The following is a 19,108-nucleotide window of genomic DNA, read 5'->3' on the forward strand; positions in this document are numbered from 1 at the left end:
TGTGGTTGTTTTGTGTCCGTTTGTGGTTGTTTTGTGTCCGTTTGTGGTTGTTTTGTGTCTCTTTGTGGTTGTTTTGTGTCTCTTTGTGGTTGTTTTGTGTCTCTTTGTGTCTGTTTGTGGTTGTTTTGGTCTCTTTGTGGTTGTTTTGTGTCTGTGGTTGTTTTGTGTCTGTGGTTGTTTTGTGTCTGTTTGTGGTTGTTTTGGTCTCTTTGTGGTTGTTTTGGTCTCTTTGTGGTTGTTGTGGTCTCTTTGTGGTTGTTGTGGTCTCTTTGTGGTTGTTGTGTGTCTGTGGTTGTTGTGTGTCTGTGGTTGTTTTGTGTCTGTGGTTGTTTTGTGTCCGTTTGTGGTTGTTTTGGTTTCTTTGTGGTCGTTTTGTGTCTCTTTGTGGTCGTTTTGTGTCTCTTTGTGGTCGTTTTGTGTCTCTTTGTGGTCGTTTTGTGTCTCTTTGTGGTCGTTTTGTGTCTCTTTGTGGTCGTTTTGTGGTTGTTTTGTGTCTCTTTGTGTCTGTTTGTGGTTGTTTTGGTCTCTTTGTGGTTGTTTTGTGTCTGTGGTTGTTTTGTGTCTGTTTGTGGTTGTTTTGGTCTCTTTGTGGTTGTTTTGTGTCTGTTTGTGGTTGTTTTGGTCTCTTTGTGGTTGTTTTGTGTCTGTTTGTGGTTGTTTTGGTCTCTTTGTGGTCATTTTGTGTCTCACGCTCATTCTGTGTCTGTCTGGTCATTTTAAGTCTCTCTGTTGTCATTTTACTTCTGTAAATAGTCATTTTTTTCTGTGGTTGTTTTGTGTGATGTTCAGTTCAGTTGTGTCAGACGTCACCTGCAGCTGGATCGTGGCAGAGATGATCATACTTTTCCTCAGGTCTCCGACTCTGAACATAAAGGTCGGCCGGCCGTTTCGAGGAGCGATGACGGCGTTTCTGGAGAAGATGAGCGTCTCTGCGCGCCGGTTGGCCTGTGCGGTCTTCATGAACACGCAGCCGAGCATCACGGCGTTGATGATCAGGCCCAGAATATTCTGGATGATCAACACGGTGATGGCCAGAGGACACTCTTCCGTCACCATCCTGCCACCAAAACCGATGGTCACCTGCAGCAGACAGGACCGCAGCGTTCACAGCTAAGAAAACCACAACCCACTGCATCTGGATCAGTCAACGAGACCAACAACAGCTCTCACCTGGACTTCAATGGAGAAGAGGAAGGCTGAGGTGAAGGAGTGGATGGCAGTGACGCAGGGGACGGGGCCTGGCTCGCCGTCTGGGCTACGGGGCTCCAGGTCTCCGTGAGCGAAGGCCAGGAGCCACCAGATCATAGCGAAGAGCATCCAGGAGCAAAGGAAGGCCGAGGTGAAGATGAGGAAGGAGTGCTGCCACTTCAGGTCCACCATGGTGGTGAAAACGTCCTGCAGAAACCGACCCTGGAACACGCAGAGAAGACAAAGGTAAGTCAGACGGAACAAGGGAAGACGTGCACGTGTATGTGCACAGGGTTAAAAAGTACTTTTCTTTAATTATCAGTGAAAAAGCATCTTTGTTTTTCAAAGACAATCATTCAGACTTTTGGAGAGCAAGATAAAAAGAGATGTTCAGCATGTTTTGCCCTCTGCCCTACCTGCTCCCTGATGTTCTTGTGAGCCACATTGCAGGATCCGGACTTGGTGATGAAGCGGGCTCTCTGAGATCTGGAGCGGTTGCGGTTCGGCTGGTTCTGGTCCTCCGCCAGACGGGTCAGCAGAAAACCGTCCGGCACGAGGCCCTTCCTGGCCAACATGATGCTGCGCACACACAGATTTAGGTTTATGTTTTATTCATTTAATACGAGTTTACAGAGCCAGAGCAGCTTATGATAAAACTCATATGGAAAAGATTACTCATATACACAAATATACGTTATATGTTGCACAAGACTGGAGATTATTATATTAATTAAATCTCCACACTCCACATTTCTGGTTGAATTAAAGTTTAGTTGTTGTTGTTGGCTTATTATTGCACTTCTGTCTGTGAGAAACACTCTGTCAGGGTCAGACTGGTTAAAGACGTCAAGATTAAACTGTTGAATTCAGACAGTTTTATGTAAAAGAAGCGGATTAGACTAAATGAACGCATTTTACATATTCATCTGCGTTATTCATCCATTCAGTGGGATTTATTGGGATTAACATTGTTACCGTTTCGACAGGGGGCCCGATATTTTTTGTTTGAAGGCTGGCTTTAGCCATCAGTTTCACTGTTTAAACTAAACATCAGGTTGTGTCACAAATTCAACCGACTCTTAAGATAAGGAAGTTTGTTGTCGTTGAAATCTCTACAACCAAACGTTGTTCGGTATCTCAGAGACAGCAGCATGACGCAAGAGTTAAAACTCACGGCAGGACAGAGGAACTAGACAACACCGTGGAAAAACAATAAATGATAAAAGGCATATAAACAGTAACAGACATCAGTAATAAATGAATAAATAAAGGCAGCAGCTTCCCATGCTATCAGAGAAGAGTTTATTTCACAACAGCATGTTTTGAGTCCTTATCTATGGTTGTCATGTTTGTGTAGAGGTTGCAGCTGCAGCTCTTTGGAAAAATCTGTTCTGTTTGTTTGTTCAGGTTTACATTTATTCATTTAGCTGACGCTTTTATCCAAAGCGACTTACAACTGCTGTACAGGTCAGAGGTCGCACGCCTCTGGAGCAACGAGGGGTTAAATGTCTCGCTCAGGGACACACTGGTGGACGTGTCACAGTGGGAATCAAACCCGGGTCTCTCACACAGACTGCATGTGTCTTATCCTTTTTTTCTTCTCTCACCAATTTTTATTTCTAATCACCACAACAACGAGTCAAAAATAAGCCAGAGCGGTCAAGAAAGAAGAAAATCTGACCAAAAGCAAAGAAAACATGATTTAACAGCCTTTTTGTTTTTACACTCAGAAAAGGAAAAAAATTGATTGCTTAATATTAGCAGCCTTTTTTAAAAAAGTGTGTCTTATGGTCAGAATCAGAGAAGATTTAGTGCCAAGTAGTTTTTACACATACGAGGAATTTGCTTTGGAGATAAGGTGCTACACGCAGACAAACACACAGCTGCCATAAATAAAGGTAGAAATATATATAAACATGGAATAGACTGACAAAATATAGAAGAATAACAGTTAACAAGAAGTATATGCAATGAAATAATATTTACATGTGCACAGACATTTACAGTATTTAGTAGTGTTGTAGTACTCAAGACCGGTCTTGGTCTTAAGACCACTTTTTGATGGTCTTGTCTCGGTCATTGAGGACTCTGGATTTTATTTCAAGACCATAACTTTGGGAACATCAATAAATTGCTTTTGCATTGTCTGATTTATTTGTTAACATCCTAACTTTGATTGGAAGTAAAACTTATTGCTTCAAATTCAACCAATAACCCTAATTAGACATGTGTTGTTCCCGTTAATGACCCCACTCCCTGCGATGCTGACGTTGATTTCAGCTCTTAATGTTTGTATGTGGGTGTTTTAATGGGAAAGTGGATCTTTAACTCTGATCTCGTTCCACATTTTATTGCGTACCATGCAATGCAGGGAACTGGTCTTGGTCTTGGTCTCGACTGCTCTCAGCCCCTAAAAGTCTCAATAAACTCTGGTCTTGGTCTTGACGTGGTCTATGTTTTGGGCGGTCTTGACTACTAAACTAGTAATTAGAGGGGCGAGGGGGCGGACGGGGACATCTGTCTTTGCTTCATCACTTCCTCTCCGGTGTTTCGGCCCTGATTGCAACTCATTCCCCTCACCTGTCTCCTGGTTTGCTCACCTGCAGCTCTTTCCTCATCAGTCTCTTCATATACAAACCAGTCCACCACCAGCTGGTTCCTCCTGCGCCTACTGTTCTGGTTTTGCCTGAAGTCTGCCTTCTTTTCAGTATTTGCATATTCTGGGTTTTCCTCTGAGTATCCCCCCCCCCACCACCACACACACACACACACACACACACACACACACACCTCGGCTGCATAATGCATTTATTTACTGTATCTATACTGGCCCTAACACGCCGCTTCAGGGTCTGTTTGCGGGTTTCATAACGATTAAATAATAGTTTCAGGTCGAGAGCCGCTCATCTCTACAGAAACACCATCCATCACCGTCAACAGCCATTCAGAGAATAGAAGATTTAAAAGCCACCGACAGTTTTAATACCCGCACCCTGTAATGATCAGAGTCCGCAGGTGAACGCAGGTGAGGATGTTACCTGTTCAGGAAACAGAGAGGCTCTGAGGCTCCTAAAGGTTTTATTTATGTCGACGTGAGACACATCACGGCATCCATCGTCCCCCCATCAGGTCCTTCATATAACCCCACCAGACCTGTGTCAAGCTAGAACAGGTGATAAGGCAGAGCTTCCGGCTCACCTTCACAATAAAACACCAACCCTTTTCTCCCTCTTACCTAAAATGTCAAACATGATAAAAAACTTCAATGGAGTTTCCTGCAAAAGTCTCTTTAAACGTGGATAGTTTGCGGTAACTAGTCCTGCATGTTGCTGGTAATGAGAACTTTTAGTTAAAGGTTTTTATGCATGTCGTTTTTTAGGGACAATGAGCAGCTAAACGACCCAGATATAAAAAACAAAATTATTCCTAAAACCAAAAACGAATAAAACAAACCTGCAGAGACATTATGTGACTTTCCCTCCTGTTTCAGTCTCTCCGGATCTTAGTGGTGATGGATGTGATCAAATTTAAAAGACCTTAAGTTTGAAATATTGGACTCGGTTCCGGTGTTGTGTGATCCGGACACGTTGAGCTTGACGCTGCAGGACGCTGAGCAGGTTGCAGAAGCTTCCTGCTGCCTGCAGGGGGCCAGAGAGGAGAGTTTACTTCCTGTAAACACTGAAAATATTTAAAATAATTATATTATTATTAGTTAGTCCCGTTAATTATTCACCGAAAAATAAAATAGATTTATGGACGGATCAACAGTTAAAGGAAACTTTCTGTTCATGGATTACAGGAGTATTAGACATAAAGTTACCATTAAATAAAATAACCAGTTTCTTAAAGTCAGAAAAATAAGTAGGAAGACTTTTGGGTGCAAGAAAGTTTAAATTAAAAGTTCCTGTATCTCTTAAAATATTCACTTTATTTATTCCTATGTTTATTATTGTTTGTCCACAGTTGTGCAGCAGTTAAACAGTGTCTAAACATGTAAAACTAATGAAAATTAGCTCAGCCTTCACTCGCACCACATCATATCAATTCGTCCATCTCATTGGTTACTTTCTGACATGTCAGGGTCAGTGTCAAATGTTTAAATTTTAAAGGATTCAAGTCAATTCAATCTAGCTCTATTGGCATGAATGTTCAATATTACCAAAGCTACAAATAAATTACAAAAGAACAATTAATTTTACACAGTTCATTAAATAAAGTTAATAAAAAAGTAAAAGTGTATGTTTGTGTGTGTAAAAAAAAAAAATGTTAAAAAGTAGTAAACGTGTGCGTGTTAAAAATAAAAATAATACATATTAAAAATGTAAATAAATAAATAAAACAGTAAACATGTGTGTGTTAAAAAATAAAAATAATACATATTAAAAATGAAAATAAATAAATAAAACAGTAAACTAGTGCGTGTTAAAAAATAAAAATAATACATATTAAAAATGAAAATAAATAAATAAAACAGTAAACATGTGTGTGTGTTAAAAAATAAAAATAATACATATTAAAATGTAAATAAATAAATAAAACAGTAAACATGTGTGTGTTAAAAAATAAAAATAATACATATTAAAAATGAAAATAAATAAATAAAACAGTAAACTAGTGCGTGTTAAAAAATAAAAATAATACATATTAAAAATGAAAATAAATAAATAAAACAGTAAACATGTGTGTGTGTTAAAAAATAAAAATAATACATATTAAAATGTAAATAAATAAATAAAACAGTAAACATGTGTGTGTTAAAAAATAAAAATAATACATATTAAAAATGAAAATAAATAAATAAAACAGTAAACTAGTGCGTGTTAAAAAATAAAAATAATACATATTAAAAATGAAAATAAATAAATAAAACAGTAAACATGTGTGTGTGTTAAAAAATAAAAATAATACATATTAAAATGTAAATAAATAAATAAAACAGTAAACATGTGTGTGTTAAAAAATAAAAATAATACATATTAAAAATGAAAATAAATAAATAAAACAGTAAACTAGTGCGTGTTAAAAAATAAAAATAATACATATTAAAAATGAAAATAAATAAATAAAACAGTAAACATGTGTGTGTGTTAAAAAATAAAAATAATACATATTAAAATGTAAATAAATAAATAAAACAGTAAACATGTGTGTGTTAAAAAATAAAAATAATACATATTAAAAATGAAAATAAATAAATAAAACAGTAAACTAGTGCGTGTTAAAAAATAAAAATAATACATATTAAAAAAGAAAATAAATAAATAAAACAGTAAACATGTGTGTGTGTTAAAAAATAAAAATAATACATATTAAAAATTTAAATAAATGAATAAAACAGTAAACATGTGTGTGTCTTAAAAAATAAAAATATATATTAAAAATTTAAATAAATGAATAAAACAGTAAACGTGTGTGTGTGTTAAAAAATTAAAATATATGTTAAAAATTTAAATAAATGAATAAAACTGTAAACATGTGTGTGTGTGTGTTAAAAAATAAAAATATATATTAAAAATTTTAATAAATGACTGAAACAGTAAACGTGTGTGCGTGAGTGTATATTAATAGACAAAAATAAATAAATAAATAAAAAACAACTAAAAAATCAGTATCAAATGTGAAATAAAAAAAATAAAAATAGAGGAACAATAATAGATAATATCTGTGGGTAACTGAGCCCAGAAAGGATTCTGTTGCCTGAGGTCAACACAGCCTCGACCGACAGGTGGCGTCGGTGAGTCGACTGCCGATAACAAACAGCAGAAGAAGAAGAAGAAGGACTTTCTCCTTCCGGTCTGCGCCGGATCTGCTGTTGTTTATGGATGTAGGAGCCGAAAGCGTGAAAATATGGCGAACACATACAGAAGTAATGTTTTTTAAAAACAGATTCAGAAAGATAAAAGTTCTGTTAATGTTTTTGGGATCAAACTCACATCTGCATTTAACCGGGGACGTTACTGCTGTGCGATGCTAGCTGAGATGCTAACTGCTAACGATAACGGATCTGATGCTTCTAACCGATAAACAACGTGAAAAACTTATTAAACGTGTTAGTGACAGATTATAGGACAGTATACTTTAAAAGCAGGTATGCTGTGTAAAATCTTAATCAATTAATAATTAAAATTAATTCATAATAATAATCTATTTTATTTATTTATTTATATAACTTTTACATTTACTGATGTGGCTTTTATTCAAAGTGACTTACAGGTGAGGAACAACATACTAGCGCCAATAAAGTAAGAGATCTACAAGTTACAACAAATACTAAGAGCTGCCTGGAGGAAGAAGTGAGAGTTATAGAATAGTGCAATCACTACAGGAGAACTGTGAGGAGACAGAAGAAGAAGAGCACAGGAAGTGCATGTCAGAGGTCAGAGGTGTTATCAGAGGAAGTGTTCTCGGAAGAGATGAGTTTTCAGGAGCTTCTTGAAGTTAGAGAGGGACGCCCCTGCTCTGATGGCGTGTGGTAGCTTGTTCCACCATCGTGGAGTCACAGATGAGAACAGGGACTGAGGTCGCTTTGTGTGAAGGGAGGCAGGCGGCGTTCGTTGGAGGAGTGTAGTGGCCCAGAAGGAACTTATGGAGTTTAGGTAGATGGTGCAGAGCCAGGAGTCACTCTGTATGCAGCATCAGGGACTTGGATTTGATTCTGGAGGCCACGGGGAGCCAGTGGAGGTCACAGAGTAATGGAGGGACATGAGTCATTTTGGGCTGATCAGAAACCAGACGGACTGCTGAGCTCTGAACCATTTGTAAAGGTTTCACCGCACAACCTGGAAGAGCTGCTAGGAGGCAGAGAGGTAACCACGGGCTGTACCAGAAGCTGGGATGCGTACTGAGGGAGGTAGGGCCTGATTCTCCTTATGTTATAGAGTAAAGCGGCACGACCGACAGACAGCTAAAAGGTACTGAAAGGCACTTTACAAGGTCAAAAATACAAAACAAGATCAGCATAATAACCACAAACAATAACAACTTAAGATTACTATTAAAACTTTAAAAGCAAAACAGCATGAAAACGGGACAGAAACAAAAAAGAAAACGGGTTAGAAGCAGCTTTATGCAGATGGTCTTTGAGTGCCGTTTGCAAGTGATGTGGACTGTCTGAGGTGATGAGGGAGGGGCCAGTAATGGAGAAGGCCAGGTCCCCCCCAGGTTCTGTACTTGAGGCAGGTGAGAGGATAAGGAGTTAAGCGTCTGCAGATCTGAGGTCGTGGGTGGGAGTATGACGGTGTGGGAGGTGACGAACGTTTCAGCAGCTGAGCTCCACAAAAGTAACTAATAAATGTATTGAAGGAAAAAGTATAGATCCCTTCTGAATGTGGTAGGGTAGAGGTAAAAAGTATAAAATGAGATTACACAGTACCTCAAACTTGTACCGAAGAACATTTGAGTACATGTACACCGCTGATTTGAACCTTTATTTACTGCGGTAATCTGCAGGAGAAACGCAACAAAACAACCTCTAAAATTATTGAACAGGAGACTTTTAAGTTTAAGTGTCGTTTCAGATTTATTCAGTTTTGTGGTGCTGAAAGTACTGAAGGCGGTATTTACTGGTGGGGTATTAGTCAGTCCGGGGATCAGCTCTGATGAACTGTAGTGTTATTAGAGAAGAGAATAAACAGAGGCAGCTTTAAGAGAGGAGACGTTCATCTACTAAAAAGATGTTGAAATTGTTCAGTTCTCTTCCTGTTAACATTTCACAGAGAGTGGAAACTGAATAAAGTTGATTTAAGGTGGAATGAGCTCCTCCGGTTGACTACACAGCGGAGAAAAACATTTATTCCTTTACCTTTACTCTGATTAGGGCTGCGCAGTAAATCGTTTCAGCTTCGTCGTCTCACATCGCAGGACGTGCGAGTCAAATTAACTCAAACACCTCAATTTTTTTGCTGCTTTAAAACTTGTACAGTTCTAATTTTTCATGACTAATCTACAAGAGAAGTCTGATGTAACATAAGTTACTCTGATTTAAGGCTTCTTGGATACCCTGAGTTTGTTGCTAGTGAGTAATCTTGATTAGTTTATCGACCAAAGGAGGCCCCGCCCCCATTAGCTGTGGATGACCATGAAAGAAAACCACTGAAACTGTGGATTCGGTTGTGAAAGCAATTTCAATTATTGTGCAGCCCTAATTCTGACTCTTGTCAGGCGTCAGCGACAGAGATGAACGTGTTGCTCTGGCTGCAGATACAGACGACTGAGCAAATGAGTCTTAGAGGAGGCAGACGATAATAAGGTGGTGAAAACCTAAATATTGTCTGATGATGAATCTGTTTCCTCAGTGACGGACCGAGACATCAGACTGATGATACAGCTTCGTGCCACCAACGCAGCCATCTTCACCGGCAGGAGGAACTCCGCCATGAGAGGCTGGAGGTCAGTCTGGTTTCCACCATCATCCATCAAACTGCATTCGGATACTGTGTCTGATGTTTCCAGTCAGGGAGGGGTGTGGGCAGCCCCTCTGCACCAATCTCACTCAGGAGACCACATGTCCTACTTAGCATACATGCAAAACACTAAAGAGCGGGTCACATGGTTCAAGGGCGGCTGTAACACCGTGATTGTAATGTGCACGAGGTCAAAAGGTCAGCAACTGATGAAGAAAGCTGTGAGTGTGCAGGAAGGTCACGTCCGTCTGTATGACTGCTGCACCACTGATCTGTCCTCTCTGCTCCCCTGCAGGGCCATAAGAAAGGAGATGGGGCTCCAGGGGATGCTGTCAGCACGGCAGCTGAAGAAGAAGTGGGACAACTTGAAGGAGAAGTACAGGGTCAGTCCAGCTGAACTCCTCCTGCAGGGCAGAGGAGGAGCTCACTGAAAAGATGGTGATGAAGTTTGGGGGGCGAATTATTCCTTTTCTGGTTGTGTTTACATTCAGTGTTTCTCTCACGTGAATCCCTGAGGTCTAACACACCAGAGATGGGGCGAGAACCGATACTTTGGTACCAAGTTGATGCCAAAATTCTGAAAACATAATGGCACTTGTTTTTCTAGCTACCGGGGATCCAACACTTGGAAGATGGCGACAAGTGCAGCTGCAGCTCTGCTGCTCAGAGTCAAAGCCTGGATTTCTGCCAGATCTGTTGGAGAGCTGATTCAGGCAGACTGTACTGTAGGAGAAGTATGGGAGTGTCTGAAAAGGTCGATACGATCCATTTCAATCATCAATAAACTTGGATTTTTAATACAAAAATCTTACTGTTTGTAAAGAAAAGTTAAGTAAGTTAATTAATGATGTTGTAATTTCAGTATCTTACTCATTTCTGGATATATTGACATCAAACCACCTCTCATCTGTCCAGGCGCCTCATTTATGAAACTGTGCGTAGAAACCTCACTAAAAGTGTCCGTGCGCCCAAACTTCAAAAAATACTCTAAGACTTCTAAAACCGTGCGTACGCAATCTGTGTGAAATGTGGCCCCTGTGAGGGAGCTCCATGTCCGAGCCTCCAAACGGCCACAGCTGCCTGTAGACGCTCAGTGAAGCTCCTTAATATTAATCTGTCCTGACTGCAGGAAGAAAAGGAGGCAGACTCTGAAAACTGAATCTAACTCAGTGATGCTGACGTTCATTTTGAAGCTGTTTGGTGGTAAAAAACACACTTTCACTAACGCTTGTGCACTGGAGGAAAGGGGGCCCTTTACAACCAATCTGCAGAGAGAGGCCTCCCTCCTCATTCCACTTGTGTTTAAACATTTATTTACACAAACCGTCCGCTCACTCAACGAGGCGGCCGACCAGTTAAAAAAAAAAAAATGACTTGTTGTTTTCCATAACGTGTTTTTACAAGCAGCGCGTCACATCCACACGCTGGCGCTCAGCGTTTGGTTCCATAAGGAAACAAAATATGAAACTCTGTTCTCCTATTTGCTCGACTGATGCACTCAAAACAGTTTAAATGTAATTTGTCTCCTGTTCACCTTATTTAGGAGAATAAATTAAGTATTAATTAATATGACTCCTGATTAAACTGTCCAACATGTATAACGTTCTTTTGCAGAAACAGAATCTCCGTTTGTGTTTCTGATCCTGAATCTGGATCTTTTTGTGGCTGCAAATGATCTTAATGATGATTTTTTTGCCACTTCAGAGAAAATCTGTCAAACGGCTGTTTGTGTATTCAGAAAGGCTTTAAGCCTGGAATACTCAGAGGGAATATTTGGATTTATTTTACACAGCAGTAGGCCTCTTCATTTCAAACCGTTTCATCCTTCTGCCATGTGAGGCGCTGTTTCTCTTCTCGTACGCATGATTCAGAGTTTACTTACAGGACGCACAGGTCTGGTTTTAAAGATCACAACCTTTGCTTGGGAAGTGGCGTCCGCACGTTTCCAGCCCTGTTTAGTTCGTACGCACCGTTTAGAAATGAGGGTCCTGGACATCCTCTTACAGATTTTACAGCTGCCAGTTGTTTTTTATAATGTTCAAATGTTTTTATTAAAGGAGTGTACGTTGAAAGACATGACGGGATTTATTGTTTTTGTTTTTTTCCATGGCATCAAAATTGATTATCGTGGAATTTTACTGGTGTTGGTTTCGACTCTCTGGTATCGTGACGTCCCTAAACCTGTTAAGATTTAGTGTGAAGTCTGGATTTGGAACACAATCCTGCACCCCAAGCAGACTCTCTGCAGGTCCGCAGAAAGTCTTGCTGATCTGTGGATTTGGACAAACTCGGGTTCGGTCTGTGAGTCTGCAGTTAGTTGTCTTCGTGTTTTATGACTTGTACTACACATTTGCTTCCCCGCCCCCACATCAGTTTGTGCTCGTGTGAAGCACAGGGTTTGTTTTGGTTTCTGCTGCAGCTCTCTGTCCAATCAAAGTTATAAAGTTACATAAACACTAGAGATAAAATCTTCCTTTAAATTCTGATGTCCTTTTCCTGCGTAGGCGCTGAAGAACCCTCCAGAGGGCATGGAGACCACGACCCCGCCCAGCTCGTGGCGCTGGTTCCACCTGATGGAGGAGGCCATGAGTGGCCGCCTTGCCGGGACAGCCAACATCATCCAGCCCTCCCTGCTGGACGAGGACGAGGACAACAACGCGGCCCTGCCTCCGCTCATTATTCCCAACATGGGAGGAGCTTTTTCTGGACTAGTTGGAACGGGAACCCTGGAGGGTGCCGGGACGCCGCAGGAGGTCCTGGATCTAAGTGAAATCGAATCATGTGGGAAAGTTGAGGCAGTGAGCAGAACTGAATCTCCTGCAGAGGTTGTTGCAGCCGAAGGACACACGAGACGCCCCGAGTGCGAGCTGAGCCAGCCGGCTGCACTGTACGTCACCTTACTGCCGGACCGCACCAACGAGACGCCGTCCTCCTCCAGAAACATCGTCAGGGAGGCGTCCGAGGTCGATAGGAAGCTGGCTGAGCTGCAGACGGAGAGGCGGGCTCTGGAGAGAGAGCAGGCCGAGTTCGACAGAGAGCTGATCGCTTTAGAAAGAGACAGAGAGCTGCTGAGCAGAGACATGGCCACTCTCGAGCGAGACAGAACCGCTATAGACAGAGACCGGGCGGCTGTGGAGAGAGACCGGGCGGCCGTGGAGAGAGACCGGGTGTTTCTGGATCGAGACCGAGCCTTCCTGGACAGAGACAGAGCTTTTCTGGAGAGAGACCGGGTGTTTCTAGAGAGAGCCAGGGAGGATTTAGAGAGAGCCAGAGCGCTGCTGAGGAGAGAGAGGGCCGTCCTGGAGAGGGAGGGGGCGGCTGTGGACGGACATCAGGCTGAGATGACGGCGGAGAAGGAAGTGGTACTACAGACCCGGTTCTACCAGAGCCTGATGGCTGGAGACCTGGATCCAGATCAGCTGGAGACCAGACAGAGACTGGTTTCTTTGTTCCAGAGGCTTGTTGAAAAACTGTGAGCGGAGGAAGTATTGTTCTGTCGTATGGCTCGATTTCAGGTGATAAAAGGAACTGTTCTCTATTCCTGGCAGTTTGTTGTTCCTGTTTGCGGCGCTCCTCACGTGTTAATAAAGACTCTGTGTTCGTCTGCTTTGGTGCAGAAACCTCGACTTACGGCTCCTTTACTTTACACTGTGCACTAAGACCAAAGTTGACAATCATCAGATCATCAAATCTAAAACAGTGGTGCAAGATCTCGCTGAGACCCGAAACACAGACACTCCAGTTAATTCAGTTGTTTTAATTTTATTCCTCCAAATAACAACAGAAGTTACCTCATTGCACTTTTCATTTAGAGCAGCGCGATGCAAAATCCACTCAGAAACACAAACTCAGTAAAGGTAAAGTGGTACAGACAGAAAATGAGTAATTAGACTGATATTAGTGATAACAATAGTTGTTGCAGCAGAGGGTGTCGAGCAGGAACACGGGGGCAGCAGGTCCACAGATCCAGACTCCACAGCTCCAGAGCCAGAAAACCTGCAGGAAGTGATAGGAGAGAGGAGAGAGACGAGAAAGCACAAGATTACCAGAAAGGGGAGAAGTTGTGTTAGTAACATGCAATAATGGGATGAGGTTGCATACAGAGGGAGAGAAAGTAGAGGAGAGAGGAGCTCAGTGCATCATGGGAAATCCCCCGGCAGTCTAGGCCTATAGCAGCATAACTAAGGGATGGTTCAGGACTACCTGAGCCAGCCCTAACTATAAGCTTTATCAAAGAGGAAAGACATCGTATGATACACCACACAGTCCCCACGTCACTCAGACTAACATCATACAGTGAGACTGAGACTGAAATTAGATTGATACAGAATAATGATAATCATCGTATGTGTAATTCCCTAACACGTAATCTGAACTGAACAGGACACTGCAGTACAACCTGAGGAGAAGTGGATCAACAGAGCAGCTCTGATTGACACTAAAAGAGATGAAAACCAAAGCAGGCTGCAGCCACGGGGACGTCCTGAGATCACAAAACTTTATTTATCCCTGTATGTGGGGGAGATGGGTGATTCACTGACAACAAAAGACAACTGAAATTTACAAAAACAATTTACTACTTATTGTGACGGCCCCAGGTTTGGGGCCTCTCTTGTTCTTTGTATCTTGCTGTGTTCTGTCCCTTTAATCCAGGTAGTTGGTGGGTGGAGCTGATACCTGGGGCGGTTTGCAACGTTTTCTGATTGACATGAACGACATGCTTTGAGGTACGTTTTCTCCCGTTTGGTGGGCGTGTCTTAGGTGTTACCCAATCAGCTGCCACAAGTTTGTAAACACAACATTGTTAGAAAGGCACAGCCGTTTCCGTTGAAAAAACTTTTTGCTACGTTTTGTAAACATGAGCAGGCAGGGAACAGGTGGCTATAAAGATCCTGCTGGATAATGTTTCTCTCTCTCCTCCTGGCTTGCCGACTGATTCTGTTCTGTTTTTTTCTGTGTTTTACACAGACACTGCATACATACTGATCTGAGGGACACCTACAGTTGTATATTTTGCTTAATTTACTTAAAATATCTAGTATTATTTTCAGACTGTGTGGTTTTTCCGCTTTTGTCACTTACTGTTGAGCCATTCACTCATTTCACTACAAAAACTGAGCTCTCAAAAACAAGGGGAAAAAAAACATTAAAATTGGGGCAATATTACTTAAAATAAGATAAATTATCTGCCAACAGAACAAGAATATTTCACTTGCTACTTAAGGCCAAAAAAGGCTGAAACAAGTGAAATTCTCTAACATAAAAGTCGCCTGGTAAGAAGAAATATCTTGTCAGACAAAAAAATGTATTTAGCCTTCAATTAAGATAATTAATCTTACTAAGATTTTAGTTTTTGCAGTGTTGGCAGGTGCTTTTATCCAAAGTGACTTAAATTTGAGGAACAACATACAAGCATCAATAAAGCACTCAAACATTTATAACTGTGGACCTAACAGCTTTTTAGAAATTAGACTTAGCTTATTGACAGCAGTCAAAAGAAAGAATGATCAGGTGCAGGTGGGCAGCCACACACTCCGGAGCCCCCTGCTGTGCTGGGTAACATCTGGAGTCCCTTCATGCTGCACACACAGAAATGAACAGGTAATTAAATGTGTATTAAAATACAGTTATTTCAATACATGTACTGTATATAGACACATATTCACCGCTAACCTTCGTCAGTTATTATTAAATATGTACCAGATATATTGTTTAATTTCTCTGAAACTCATCCATGGGTATACTGTTTCACCGTTTCATGTCTCTGAAACTTACAGATATATTGTTCATCACTTCTTTTTGTTTCATTTTATTCTATAATATTCTATATTCTTTATTCTTTTTATTGTTTGTTAGTTGCTTCCTGGAGCTGGGCACAAACACATTTCACTGCACGTTGTATTGTGTATGATTGTGTTTGTGACAAACAAAACTTGATTTAACTTCATTTAAATTTGATTTGTTGATGCTGATACTTTACAGCAACAATAATTGGTGCTGGAAGCACTTCTCAGTATTTACAGAAGGACCAAACTGAAAGGAACACAGATAGCCACTACAGCTCTCAGGCAGCAGATACAGATCCCTCACAGTCAGGAGTAGAAACACAATCTTTTTAATGTTTATTGCCTATTTATCATGTATTTATTTTGCTTTAGGAGCTTTACTTTACTCACACGGACCTATGTGACGTGTGTGTGGTATATTGTGCCATGTGTTTCTGGAATGTGAACAGTACAAGCACTGATGCTCCGCACAAATGAAGTTCCTAACGGATAAATAAAGTTCATTGGAATTAATTTAACAGTAGGCTACTTACATTTCTATTTACATTTACTTATTCGGCAGACACTTTTATCCAAAGCAACCGAATATAAGCATGCATAAATAAAAATAGAATGAGTAGATCAAGTTTTAGTGTAAATATCTGTACATTGCACCACGTTTAAGCAAAAAATTTAACTTTTTATGTAAGAAATGATAGGAAAATCAAACTACTGCATTTTAAAAGTAATTCTGATTCACTATTTACATATTTAATAATTAAATTAAACTATATATTACTGTATTAAAAATGAAAAGTCTCTAAAATAATATTATTAAATATATAATATTATTAAATAAATAATATTTACTGTTTCTGCCCAACCCCGCCCTCCCGAGCTGCACGTCACGTGACGGAGTGAAGGCCGGGGTGGAGTTATCGAACGCACTCTCCTCTCCGAGGAAACGGGATGCAGGCTAGCTCCGGTAACGGTTTCATTTACGGTTATTATCCACTCCCGGGACGATGACACAAAATAACGTTACCCACCGGACGTTAGAATCAGCCCCAGCTAACGGAAACCGGAGACGCTGTTTGGCGGGAAGCCCGGCTGTGTGTCGGTTTGTTGTTTAGGTTAGCTGCCGCGCTAGCTCGCTACTAGCTAGCAGCCTGCTTCTGTTAACGGTTCGCTGGGAGTTAGCCTCGGAGGAGGCAGCTAACCGCGGCCCGGTTAAAGTCACGTTAAATCTCCCCCGGGACTTTCCCCACAACGATGGACGGAGACGCGCGGCTGTAGGAGAAACGACGCCGGGTAAACCTGCAGGATGCGCTAGCGGATGTAGTTAGCATCAGGCCTGAACACCAGCACGCCTCCTTGCTTCCTTTCCTCCCTCCTTCCTCCCTCGCTACCACAGGAGCACAGACTCTCCTCTCCCGTGATCAGGATGGAGTCAGCCCTGAATGCCCTGCCGCAGTTCCCGGAAAACACCTACAAGAGTGAGTAACCACGTTGTTTGTTTTGTAAACTCGTGAGCTTCTCACCTGTTGACCTTTGACCCTAGGGACAGTCAGAAACCACAAGTTTAGTAGTGGACACCGAGACCAGTGGAACTACACGATTCTCGATCCCAGGGTCAACAACTAAGTCCCCTGTACTTCAGCACACACTCCTTTAAAGGTCCAGTCTGTAATATTTAGGAGGATCTATAGACAGAAGGTCAGTATAATATTCATAACTGTGTTGTCAGTGGTTATAAAGGCCGTACATAATCAATGGGGCTGCGACTTACGATCATATTCTTTATCGATGAATCGTTCAGTCTATAATTCATCAAGAAATTGTGAAAAATGCTCTTCATAATTTTCCAGAGCACAAAGTGACGTCTTCAAATTTATTCTCTTGTCCAGCCAACAGTTCAAAACCCAAAAACTCTTTGTTTACAGTCATAACTGACAAAAAACAGCGGCAGTTCCTCACATGCGTTCTTCATACAAGATGAAACCAGCAAATGTTTAACAGTCTTGCTTTAAAAAAATAATAATCACTCCTTGCAGGACTTCAAGGGCCTTTTCAGTGCGGCAGGTTTTCTAAAAAATAGTGATGAAATTTTGGTAATAAGTAAACATGCAAAGGTAGATATTTTTAACTTTAGAATAACTTTAGAATCACCTCTGACCCAGACCCTGCATGTTTAAACCAGCTGACCTTGATTCTTTCCTGCAGCTGAGCGGGACGCAGCAGCCTGTGTCTCAGCGTCTCGTCTGACGTCCTTCGTGTGTTTCTGACGTTCTCTCTCAAAGTGTTTGTCAGGAGACAATTTCCTTTATGTTGCACCACAATACTGCACGTTCTGCAGAACAGCTTCCCCAGCTTTGGTAAAGAAGATCTGGATCCTGGTCTTCACGGTCCTTTGCTGTTATTCTTTTAGGTAATTGTGAGACGTTGGTATCCAGGGGCAGATTGGCCATACGGGAACAATCCCGAACAGCCGGTCCATTCCAGGCCGAACTGTTTTTTATTTTTCAGTCTCTTGTGTTCAACTTCAGATCCGCGACCTCTGTGTCTATCAGGCAGGGCCAAACTAATACTTTCAATGTTGAGGGGGATACGGACGGCCCTTCCCAACTTGGATCGATCCTCGTTTTTGCTGCATTCTGATTGACTCGCCGCTCAGAGGAGTTTACGAGTTCAATCTCAATACGTTTTGTCCGGGCTAAACTCAGCCCACGGCTGTGTGACAAGCACAACAGAGAAGGTAAATGTCGAAAAGAAAGATGGAGGAAAAAGAAAGGCCGAAAAAAATAAGATTTTAGTAGACAAAAATGGCGGCACAAGAGGCAGCTAAATGCGCCTAATTAACTGTCTTCTTCCCAGGTAGAAAGTGGAAAGGTGCTCTGGCAGGCACAGATGAGACAGGACCCAGCACAGGCACTAACCTGAGATTATTTATGCATTTACCTGTAGGCATATATGTCATATTATATATATATATATATATATATATATATATATTATAAACAACAGTTGAAGGAAGAAGAAGAGGAACAGGAGGAGCTGATTAGAACTGATGTTCTTCTCATTCATACACTGCTCAAAAAAAGGGAACACTAAAATAACACATCCTAGATCTGAATGAATGAAATGATCTCATTAAATACTCCTTTCTTTACATAGTTGAATGTGCTGACAACAAAATCACACAAAAATTATCTATGGAAATCAAATTTATCAACCCATGGAGGTCTGGATTTGGAGTCACACTCAAAATCAAAGTGGAAAACACTACAGGCCGATCCAACTTTGATGTAATGTCCTTAAAACAAGTCAGAATGAGGCTCAGTAGTGTGTGTGGCCTCCACGTGCCTGTATGACCTCCCTACAACGCCTGGGCTCCTGATGAGGTGGCGGATGGTCTCCTGAGGGACCTCCTCCCAGACCTGGACTAAAGCATCCGCCAACTCCTGGACAGTCTGTGGTGCAACGTGGCGTTGGTGGATGGAGCGAGACATGATGTCCCAGATGTGCTCAGTTGGGCTGTGCGACCCCCCAAAGAAATGCCACCCCGCACCATTACTGACCGAACGCCAAACCGGTCATGCTGGAGGATGCTGCAGGCAGCAGAACGTTCTCCACGGCGTCTCCAGACTCTGTCACGTCTGTCACGTGTGCTCAGTGTGAACCTGCTTTCATCTGTGAAGAGCTCAGGGCGCCAGTGGCGAATTTGCCAATCTTGGTGTTCTCTGGCAAACGCCA

The 19,108-nt window shown here is 41.5% G+C and overlaps 3 protein-coding genes across 8 annotated transcripts in view; 2 read left to right on the plus strand and 1 right to left on the minus strand.

The window, feature by feature from the left end:
- The window catches only part of kcnj11l (potassium inwardly rectifying channel subfamily J member 11, like), a 7,062-nt gene extending 2,713 nt beyond the window's left edge, over nt 1–4,349 (minus strand). Inside the window, exons 1-4 of one of the 2 annotated variants that reach the window (XM_046038232.1) lie at nt 4,227–4,349; nt 1,605–1,767; nt 1,171–1,410; nt 811–1,080 (exon numbers count right to left, since the gene is read on the minus strand). In XM_046038232.1, coding sequence (XP_045894188.1) covers nt 811–1,080; nt 1,171–1,410; nt 1,605–1,763 — 669 coding nt within the window. In that variant the 5' untranslated portion in view covers nt 1,764–1,767; nt 4,227–4,349. Of the gene's footprint in view, nt 1–810; nt 1,081–1,170; nt 1,411–1,604; nt 1,768–4,180 lie in introns of both variants that reach the window. The other variant, XM_046038230.1, reaches the window with a different exon arrangement.
- A 2,598-nt stretch (nt 4,350–6,947) lies between these two features.
- On the plus strand, nt 6,948–13,216 carry LOC123962210. 5 transcript variants are annotated; one of them, XM_046038225.1, is made up of 5 exons: nt 6,948–7,054; nt 9,483–9,576; nt 9,886–9,973; nt 10,198–10,344; nt 12,095–13,216. In XM_046038225.1, the coding sequence occupies exons 1-5, from the start codon at nt 7,036–7,038 to the stop codon at nt 13,064–13,066; spliced, it is 1,320 nt and encodes a 439-aa protein (XP_045894181.1). In that variant the 5' UTR covers nt 6,948–7,035; the 3' UTR covers nt 13,067–13,216. The 5 variants fall into 5 exon arrangements, with proteins under 5 accessions (XP_045894181.1, XP_045894184.1, XP_045894183.1 ...); XM_046038227.1 differs by lacking the exon at nt 6,948–7,054 and adding an exon at nt 7,077–7,276; XM_046038226.1 differs by lacking the exon at nt 6,948–7,054 and adding an exon at nt 7,776–8,038.
- A 3,057-nt stretch (nt 13,217–16,273) lies between these two features.
- Nucleotides 16,274–19,108, plus strand: part of LOC123962221 — a 20,889-nt gene continuing 18,054 nt past the window's right edge. The window contains exon 1 of the mRNA XM_046038251.1: nt 16,274–16,851. Within this exon, the coding sequence (XP_045894207.1) occupies nt 16,800–16,851 (52 nt within the window). The 5' untranslated portion in view covers nt 16,274–16,799. The remainder of the gene's footprint in view (nt 16,852–19,108) is intronic.

Source organism: Micropterus dolomieu, linkage group LG22, assembly GCF_021292245.1.
Source record: "Micropterus dolomieu isolate WLL.071019.BEF.003 ecotype Adirondacks linkage group LG22, ASM2129224v1, whole genome shotgun sequence".
NCBI lineage: Eukaryota > Metazoa > Chordata > Actinopteri > Centrarchiformes > Centrarchidae > Micropterus > Micropterus dolomieu.

Excerpts from the sequence above, each read along its gene's own strand:
- LOC123962210 (XM_046038225.1), top strand. Across the intron at positions 9,577-9,885 it reads TCCGCCATGAGAGGCTGGAG|GGCCATAAGAAAGGAGATGG; the intron begins GTCAGTCTGGTT and ends GCTCCCCTGCAG. Across the intron at positions 10,345-12,094 it reads GTATGGGAGTGTCTGAAAAG|GCGCTGAAGAACCCTCCAGA; the intron begins GTCGATACGATC and ends TTTCCTGCGTAG.